The 10,302-nt window shown below is 43.4% G+C and overlaps 1 protein-coding gene across 1 annotated transcript; it reads right to left on the bottom strand.

Annotated features, from left to right (window-relative positions):
• Positions 1-700: 700 nt before the first annotated feature.
• LOC311134655 (uncharacterized protein) lies at positions 701-3,578 on the bottom strand. Its single transcript, XM_084168400.1, has 4 exons — positions 3,122-3,578; positions 2,878-2,981; positions 2,494-2,596; positions 701-2,100 (listed from the first exon to the last, which is right to left on the bottom strand). The coding sequence occupies exons 1-4, from the start codon at positions 3,405-3,407 to the stop codon at positions 1,154-1,156; spliced, it is 1,440 nt and encodes a 479-aa protein (XP_084024526.1). The 5' UTR covers positions 3,408-3,578; the 3' UTR covers positions 701-1,153.
• Positions 3,579-10,302: the final 6,724 nt, after the last annotated feature.

Below are 10,302 nucleotides of genomic sequence, written 5' to 3'. Positions count from 1 at the left end.
ATGACCTCCAGCAGGCCACAAATGTGCATGTGTCTGCTCAAACGGTCAGAAACAGACTCCATGAGGGTGGTATGAGGGCCCGACGTCCACAGGTGGGGGTTGTGCTTACAGCCCAACACCGTGCAGGACGTTTGGCATTTGCCAGAGAACACCAAGATTGGCAAATTCGCCACTGGCGCCCTGAAAGCAGGTTCACACTGAACACGTGACAGACGTGACATGCAAATCTCACTTAAATATGAACAAATATGAATCATTATTAATGTTTAGGCAATAACTTTTCATATGTCATGACTAATTACAGGTTATTTACACTTTTCTACTTTTACGTGGGGGACTTTTTATTTGGAAATGTTCAGAAATTTCGTGACCCGGAAGTGCTTACATAGTGTTGAAGACGAGACGCTGGTTCCGCATCCTACTGGATGAGTCAAGAAAGTCAGCAATGTACTGGCCTTTTTCTTACAATTGTTTATTTCACAAAAACACATTTTCCGACAATGTGTGCAAGAGAATACATATTTCAAAATGTAATACGTGGGCCTTTGCGAGATATCATTTTACTAGAGTGATTGGCTTGAAGGAGTGTTTTTCCTAAAGAGAGGTGGTATTTTTTATTATAATAATAACAACAATCGCTGTTTGTGTTGTTCATATATTGCTTGCAGCACTTTTGAAATATTAATAATGGAGGCACACATACAAAATAACTTGTTTTAATTCCATTCATTTTGTTTTGTTATAAGACTACTTCTCAACTGTAAATAACAAATAGCCCACTACAGTCAAAATGTTACAAAGTAAAATTATTCATGAATAATTGTGTTTGTGGTATACTCGGTGACAATACAATCTCCAGCACTAGAGCAACCAGAATAGTTTCTCTCTAGGTGAATTCTAAGGTTGTGCTTCACAGCAAACCTCTCCTTACACTGTATGTAGTATCCGGTGTGTCTAATGACATGACTTGAGTCCACAAACCGCTTTCCACACAGTGGGTTGAGGATGAGTGATAAACAACTTCAATGAGAGTTACAAAGACACTCATTCAAAAGTGTATGGAATACTTTTTAGATTATCAACTCCTGCAGTCGAGCACCCGATTCCTTTTTTTGTTCTAGCTGGGCTGAAGCATGTTTGGGTACGCTTTCACTCACTGAAAAGTGGTTGGTAAAAGTCTTCCTTCTCCATCGTGGACACTGATGTGTCTCTTGAGGTGATTGGCCGATATGAAAGTCTTTTCACACTGTGGGCATCTGAACTGCTTGCATCCTTTATGTATGCTCAGGTGGACTTTGAGTGAGCCTGACTGGGCAAAGCGCTTGCCGCAGTGGCTGCAGCCGTAGCGTCTCTCCCCCGTGTGAACGCTCTGGTGTCGCTTGAGGTTGCTGGAGTCTGAGAAGCGCTTCCCGCACTGCATGCAGCTGAACGGCTTCTCCCCGGTGTGAACCCTAAGGTGTGTCTTGAGGTTCTTCAGACAAGCCAAAGTCTTACCACAGAAACTACAAATGAACCGGTTACCTGCTGTGCCATCTCGGTTGTAATTCACAGCGTCATTATTATGACTGTCATGGGAGACCCAACCATCCATCATTACCAAGGCACTGGATCCAGTCTCAATGCCTTTTCGCACAGTCATGTGAGGCTCATCTGAGGGCAACGGCGCCCTCTGTCTATTGTCTCTGTAAGCTACAGGTTGTTTGTGCTCAGTTATGGAGCGACTCACCTTGTTCATCGAAAAGGGAAAACCATTCTCTGAATCAGAGTGAATAGGTACAACATCCACATGAGAGTAAGAGCACTCGGGAAGATCAGCCCCAGGACCCTGGGTGCTAAGTGTCCCAAGTTGTCTGGGGGGCTCAAACATCATACAATCAAAGCCTGCATGGTCAAGTATTCCATCACCATCTTCCAATGCTGGGGTTTGAGATCTTTTGTTCACACTCAGGTTTTCATTTGATTCTGGCAAGAGGCTGTTGTCTGTTTCGCCACTCACCCATATATAGGAGCTGGCGTTCTCCTGTTTGCTGATTGGTTGAGCAGCCTCTGTTTCGATGTTGGAATGCCTTTCTCCTCCATCAACACTGTGATTTAAAGCTCCTACAAAATGAACAACACAGTGTGTGAATCACTATGAACTGGATGATCATGAAGGTAATCATCAAATATTACAAATCAGTCAAAGGATATGAGCAATTTCTAGTCTATATGAAAGCCAAAAATATTGGCATGAAATCTGTTGCACTTATAATTAAATCAATTCATGAATTATATACAGTACGCAGTTTAACATTATTGCAATCATTTAACATGACCGTAATAATTTATCATGTTTTTTTCCCAATATAACATTGTGATTTATTCATATTTATGGGAAAAGGTCAAATGGTATGACCCAGAACCTAAGTGCAATGAGATGTGTGTAATACAAAACTTTTTTTCCCAAAAGGCATAATGAAAACACTTGATTAAGCCCGTCTCCCATTTACTTACCGGTACTCAGTCTCTCTCGTTGGTCATAATTGTCCCAGGCTTCTTCCAGCCTCTCCTCTTTAATGGTAGGTGATTTGGGCTTTATCTCATCTAACGCTGCAGGCTGTTGGACACAAGGTTGGGATGCAAGATATAACTGGGAATAATCCACTAACTGTGAGAAAATGTACTCTGAACACATGTCACAGTCAAAGACAACTGAAAAAAGATGTAACACAAGAACACTAACAGAACAGTAAACAGGTCCAACAGCATCGCTTGAATGCAAGATTACCACTAGCATGGGTAGGCTATAGGTCATATTTACATTCAGACCTAGGTTGTGTTGATAACCACTGAAATATTAGGCTGCCCTTATCGAAACAAGTGTGGGAAAATGTTTACCTTTCTCGGTGTGGTAGTCTGTCCAGTATCACCTGAGGACTTTCCGTCCCTAAAAAGGCTGGTGACCAACTGGGAATCAACTGCTCTCCGACATTGTACCTCGCCTAAAATGAGCAGACAAGGGAAATTGTTAACATTCACACACAACACATTTTATCAATGATGTCTTGATAAGTTGGTTTCTAAAATGATGTAACCAATAAATGTAGTTAGTATGTGTTCTATTGGAACGCCCAAATCTTACTGCTTGATGTCCTTTTTGAGTCCATGCCAAGGTGAGCTCGAGAGCGACTGTGCGCGAGGATGGAACTTCCCATTCCCGCTCTCGGAGCACTCGCACGAGACGCTTTCAGCTCCATCATCCGTAGTTTTCTCCTCAATGCTTCATTCTCCTTCTGCCCTTGAGATATCTCTAAATGCAGGACCGCATAGCCATTGTCAACAAGCTCGCAGATTTCAGCCACGGCCGCGTTTGCCAAAACCTCCATGATGGAGGCTAGTTGAGTGTGAAAAGCAACGGCATTTGCCATTATTAGACCGAAAATGCCCTCAGAATGTGTAATTTTAATGGAAGTGTAGTGTAGAAGCAACCGCTAGATGCAGACACCTCGTAATCAAATTTAGTGTAGTTCACTAAAATGTAAACAAAGTACAACCAGCGTCTCAATCTCCTTCTTTTCTTCTCTTCTTCTTCTTCGTTTAGCTTTATTGGCAAACTACAACCGATACTGTGTATTGCCGCCACCTACTGTACGGGTAGTGGGATTATTATTATTTTTTATCCACAGCGACCATAAGCGTCTCTTGTTAGCACCAGGGAGAGGCTATACCAAATATGTTTTATAACTAACCCAAGATAGACCAGAGCCTGTCGTTTCCAATGGGAGCAAATCAATTAAATCATAGTGGGCAGAACAATAACAAGCAAGGAGGTGGGCAGGGCAAAGCATGAGTTAGTGAGATCCTATTGGCGCGTTCTAGCATTTATTTGCATATTTCCGTTAGGAAACTATGGAGGACTAAAAGTGCCACAATTAAATAAATAAATACACCATTAAATAATTACTTAAATGTGTCATTAATTAATTAAAATTAGAATTAAATACATAAATGTGTTATTAAATGTGTCATTAATTAATTCAAATACCGATTCATTTTATGTAAAATACATATATAATAATTTCACTATTTACATTTACATTTCATGGTCCTGCGTTGGAGTGCTTCCTGAATTACTTAAAACTGTCAAACTGACCCATCAAAAGTTGGTAGGCGGAACCTAACGCCTGATTGGTTACCCTCTGCATCAAGCCAAGACAAATCAATTCCGGATAATGTCAGCAGGTCCTGCTTCTACATCCTCTGCTAAGTTTAAAATGTCTCTAACCAACTCCCTGGAAAGTTCACGGAGATCCTCCATTGTCTCTATCCAGGTTGGCCTACTCTACTTCAGACCAAAGCAATGGATCAGACTAGATTCGCGTTAGCCCCGCCCACTGACTTTGATGGGTCAGTTTGACAGTTTTAAGTAATTCATGAATCACTGCAATGCAGGATCATGAAATGTAAATGTAAATAGTGAAATAATTATATATGTATTTTACATAAAATGAATCGGTATTTGAATTAATTAATGATACATTTAATTACACATTTATGTATTTAATTCTAATTTGAATTAATTAATGACACATTTAAGTAATTATTTAATGGTGTATTTATTTATTTAATTGTGGCACTTTTAGTCCTCCATAGGAAACACCTACTATGTGAAATGCGAGTGTGCAATTACTAAATTGGCCTTTGCACTCCTAAACAACGCACATAAAAAAAAACTTTGGCAAAGGTTAAAGTCTACAAAACGCAGTCCACTCTGTTTGTTACGGATTCTAGTTTTGGAAACTGAAAACTGTATGGAGATCAAATGTTTCATTGACGAGTAAATTATCAGAATGGCCTAAATCTATTTTGCGCAATATTCTCCCACTGCCGGCCACTGGGCTTCCTCTCACCACCATATTAGGTAGTGAGTGGAAACGCCAACTGGATGCTTCACATTTATACATCTGGTGAAATATCTGTATGGAGCGAGATACCTGCCAAAAGGTTGAACGTACGTATCGTTACGCTCGTAAGAAAATCCATACGTAAATTACACCACATCAGTCACTGCCTTCATCAATAAGTGCATTGATGACGTCATCCCCACAGTGACCGTACGTGCATACCCCAACCAGAAGCCATGGATTACAGGCAACATCCCCACTGAGCTAAAGGGTAGAGCTGCCGCTTTCAAGGAGCGGGACTCTAACCCGGACGCTTATAAGAAATCCCGCTATGCCCTCCGACGAATCATCAAACAGGCAAAGCGTCAATACAGGACTAAGATTGAATCGTACTACACCGGCTCCGACGCTCGTCGGATGTGGCAGGGCTTGAAAACTATTACAGACTACAAAAGGGAAGCACAGCCGCGAGCTGCCCAGTGACACAAACCTACCAGATGAGCTAATTCACTTCTATGCTCGCTTCGAGGCAAGCAACACTGAAGCATGCATGAGCGCATCAGCTGTTCCGGATGACTATGTGATCACACTCCGTAGCCGATGTGAGTAAGACTTTTAAGCAGGTCAACATTCACAAGGCCGCAGGGCCAGACGGATTACCAGGACGTGTACATGCGCTGACCAACTGGCAAGTGTCTTCACTGACATTTTCAACATGTCCCTGACTGAGTCTGTAATACCAACATGTTTCAAGCAGACCACCATAGTCCCTGTGCCCAAGAACACTAAGATAACCTGCCTAAATGATTACCGACCCGTAGCACTCACGTCAGTAGCCATGAAGTGCTTTGAAAGGCTGGTCATGGCTCACATCAACACCATTATCCCAGAAACCCTAGACCCACTCAAATGTACATACCGCCCCAACAGATCCATAGATGATGCAATCTCTATTGCACTCCACACTGCCCTTTCCCACCTGGACAAGAGGAACACCTACGTGAGAATGCTATTAATTGACTACAGCTCAGCGTTCAACACCATAGTGCCCTCATAGCTCATCACTAAGCTAAGGACCCTGGGACTAAACACCTCCCTCTGCAACTGGATCCTGGACTTCCTGACGGGCCACCCCCAGGTGGTAAGGGTAGGTAACAACACATCTGCCACGCTGATCCTGAACACGGGGGCTCCTCAGGGGTGCGTGCTCAGTCCCCTCCTGTACTCCCTGTTCACCCATGACTGCATGGCCAGGCACGACTCCAACACCATCATTAAGTTTGCCGACGACACAACTGTGGTAGGCCTGATCACTGACAACGATGAGACAGCCTATAGGGAGGAGGTCAGAAACCTGGCCGTGTGGTGCCAGGACAACAACCTCTCCCTCAATGGGATCAAGACAAAGGAGATGATTGTGGACTACAGGGAAAAAAAGAGGACTGAGCACGTCCCCATTCTCACCAACGGGCTGTAGTGTAACAGGTTGAGAGTTTCAAGTTCCTTGGTGTCCACATCACCAACAAACTAACATGGTCCAAGCACACCAAGACAGTCGTGAAGAGGGCACAACAAAACCTAAGGAGACTGAAAAGATTTTGCATGGGTCCTCAGATCCTCAAAAGGTTCTACAGCTGCACCATCGAGAGCATCCTGACTGGTTGCATCACTGCCTGGTATGGCAACTGCTCAGCCTCCGACCGCAAGGCACTACAGAGGGTAGTGCGTACGGCCCAGTACATCACTGGGGCCAAGCTTCCTGCCATCCAGGACCTCTATACCAGGCGGTGTCAGAGGAAGGCCCTAAAAATTGTCGAAGACTCCAGCCACCCTAGTCATAGACTGTTCTCGCTGCTACCGCACGGCAAGCGGTACCGGAGCGCCAAGTCTAGGTCCAAAAGGCTTCTTAACAGCTTCTACCCCAAGCCATAAGACTCCTAAACAGCTAATCATGGCTACCCAGACTATTTGCATTGCCCCTCCACCCCACCCCCACTTTTACGCTGCTGCTACTCTGTTTATTATCTATGCATAGTCACTTTAACTCTACCCACATGTACATATTACCTCAATGACCTCGACTAACCGGTGCCCCGCACACTGTACCGGTACCCCCTGCATTTAGCCTCCCTACTGTTATTTTATTTGACTGCTGCTCTTGAATTATTTGCTATTTGTATTTTTTATTTATCTATTTTTTACTTAACACTTTTTTTATTTTCTTAAAACTGCATTGTTGGTTAAGGGCTTGTCAGTAAGTATTTCACTGTAAGGTCTACACCTGTTGTATTCGGCGCATGTGGCAAATAAAATTAGATTTGATTTGATTTGAAACGACCTGTGAGAAGTGCTACCAGAACAAGCATAACACAGTAAACAAAACTGAAGTCAAGGAAAACGAAAAGATGTATCCTGCACATTTTCAAGTTAAAAGTCTCCATTCTCTATTACTCCGATGAGTTTACTTCATAAAGTGCAGAGCATGCATGATGCGTGCAACTCGTCATTCCAACATATTTGAACATTTAATTCATCCATTCAGTTCAGTCAATGTTTAATTTAGTCCTATCCAAATGAAAATTAGGCATTCAACTTGTAGGCATTGCAATTTAGGCTATCATTTTGGGTACTGGATTCTTGCGGAATAATTTTTGAACTCTATTTGTGTTTTATAACTTTTTATTATAGGGCTCCCATTAAAAAGATACCCTAGCTCACGGCCCTCTAAATATAGCCTCTAAATAAATGTTAAACAAAATAGCTGAAGCACATGGAGTGGCTGATAGGGAAAACAGATCTGACAATAAGAATAGGCTATAGATAGTCTTGAACATTTGGGACCACTTGGCTATGTCGCTCAGGACAGGTTATAGCCAAGACAATCAATATTTTGTTTTGACCCATTTATTGATATGGATATAGCCTCTGCGTGATGGGGTTGTGCAATGCAAATGGCTATAACAAGCCTACATACAGAGTGGAATTCACTAATACAACCATCAAACTGCCTAATATAAGGCCTACAGTCCGTGCTCCCAAATACTGGAAAAAGTGTGATTCATTAGGTTACATGATCACCACAGTAGCCCCACGTGGCTATAAAAATAAATTATGCAATTATATGGCCATTAAAGAACACACAACAGCATGGCATATTTAGATAGCGGAATAGGCCTAGCCTAAATAGTATTTACTTTTTATTTTGCAGCTCAGGCGGTTATTCTAGAGAAGGCTCTTTGTGTCTCATTCTCACACAAGTCACTTGCTGAAGGCCCAAGCCTATACTAGGCCATCTGGCAGACATATCAGTATGGATGACGGATCACCACCTCAAGCTGAACCCTGGCAAGACGGAGCTGCTCTTCCTCCCGGGGAAGGACTGCCCGTTCCATGATCTCGCCATCACGGTAGACAACTCCGCTGTGTCCTCCTCCCAGAGTGCGAAGAGCCTAGGCGTGACCCTGGACAACACCCTGTCGTTCTCCGCCAACATCAAGGCGGTGACCCGCTCCTGCAGGTTCATGCTCTACAACATTCGGAGAGTGCGACCCTGCCTTACACAGGAAGCGGCGCAGGTCCTGGTCCAGGCACTTGTCATCTCCCGTCTGGACTACTGCAACTCGCTGTTGGCTGGGCTCCCTGCCTGTGCCATTAAACCCCTACAACTCATCCAGAATGCCGCAGCCCGTCTGGTGTTCAACCTTCCCAAGTTCTCTCACGTCACCCCCCTCCTCCGCACACTCCACTGGCTTCCAATTGAAGCTCGCATCCGCTACAAGACCATGGTGCTTGCCTTTGGAGCAGTGAGGGGAACGGCACCCCTGTACCTTCAGGCTCTGATCAGTCCCTACACCCAAACGAGGACATTGCGTTCATCCACCTCTGGCCTGCTGGCTCCCCTTCCTCTGCGGAAGCACAGCTCCCGCTCAGCCCAGTCAAAACTGTTCGCTGCTCTGGCACCCCAATGGTGGAACAAGCTCCCTCACGACGCCAGGACAGCGGAGTCACTCACCACCTTCCGGAGACATTTGAAACCCCACCTCTTTAAGGAATACCTGGGATAGGCTAAAGTATTCCTTCTAACCCCCCCCCCAATTGTAAAGTGGTTATCCCACTGGCTATAGGGTGAACGCACCAATTTGTGAGTCGCTCTGGCTAAGAGCGTCTGCTAAATGACGTTAATGTGCCCTTGAGCAAGGCACTTAACCCTAATTGCTCCTGTAAGTCGCTCTGGTTAAGAGCGTCTGCTAAATGACTAAAATGTAAATGTAAATCTACTGGAATAACGTCTGCAGAGATGGTTGTCCATCTGGAAGATTCTCCAAGCTCCAGTGAAACTCTAGAGCTCTGTCAGAGTGCCCATCGGGTTCTTGGTCACCTCCCTGACCAAGGCCCTTCTCCCCTGATTGCTCAGTTTGGCCGAGCAGCCAGCTCTATGAAGAGTGGTTCCGACCTTCTTCCATTTAAGAATGATGGAGGCCACGGTGTTCTTGGGGACATTCAATGCTGCAGACATTTTTCGGTACCCTTCCAAGGATCTGTGCCTCGACACAATCCTGTATCGGCGCTCTACAAACAATTCCTTTGACCTCATGGCTTGGTTTTTGCTCCAACATGCACTGTCAACTGTGGGACCTTTTATAGACAGGTGTGTGCCTTTCCAAATCATGTCCAATCAATTGAATTTACCACAGGTGGACTCCAATCAAGTTGTAGAAACGGCTCAAGGATGATCAATGAAACAGTATGCACCTGAGCTTAATTTTGAGTCTCATAGCAAAGGGTCTGAATACGTATATATATATTTTTATTTTTTTTGCAAAAATGTCTAAAAACCTGTTTTCGCTTTGTCATTATGGGTACTGTGTGTAGATTGTGTAGGATTTGTTTTTATTTAATCAATTTTAGAATAAGGCTGTAACATAACTAAATGTGGAAAAAGTCAAGGGGTCTGAATACTTACCGAAGGCACAGTATTACATGGATTTATTAGACTTGTAGATGTTCCAAAGGTCTGCATCAGTGGCTTGTAGGCTATGTGTGGAAGCCAGGAGATGCTAAATGTGTTTATGTTAATTATTGGTCAATTACCGTGAGACCAGCAGTTATTTGCTTGACAATCACCGGCTGATGAAATTTTGTGACCTTAACAGCCCTCTTTCACCCACTGGAAATGTAAATATTATCCACAAAACATGAAGTGTCCATTATAATTATACACATACTGGATCATATTCATGCCCCTTGACTTATTCCACATTTTGTTGTGTTACAGCCTGAATTCAAAATTTATTAAATGTAGTTACACTACTCACAATACCCCATAATTACAAAGTGAAAACATGTTTTTAGAAATGTTAGCACATTTATTGAAAATGAAATACAGAAATATCTCATTTACACAAGTATTCACAACCCT

This window comes from Coregonus lavaretus, assembly GCF_964263955.1.
Source record: "Coregonus lavaretus genome assembly, chromosome: 1".
NCBI lineage: Eukaryota > Metazoa > Chordata > Actinopteri > Salmoniformes > Salmonidae > Coregonus > Coregonus lavaretus.
The sequence above is the reverse complement of the archived record's forward strand: the minus strand, read 5'-3'. Positions and strand labels throughout refer to the sequence as shown.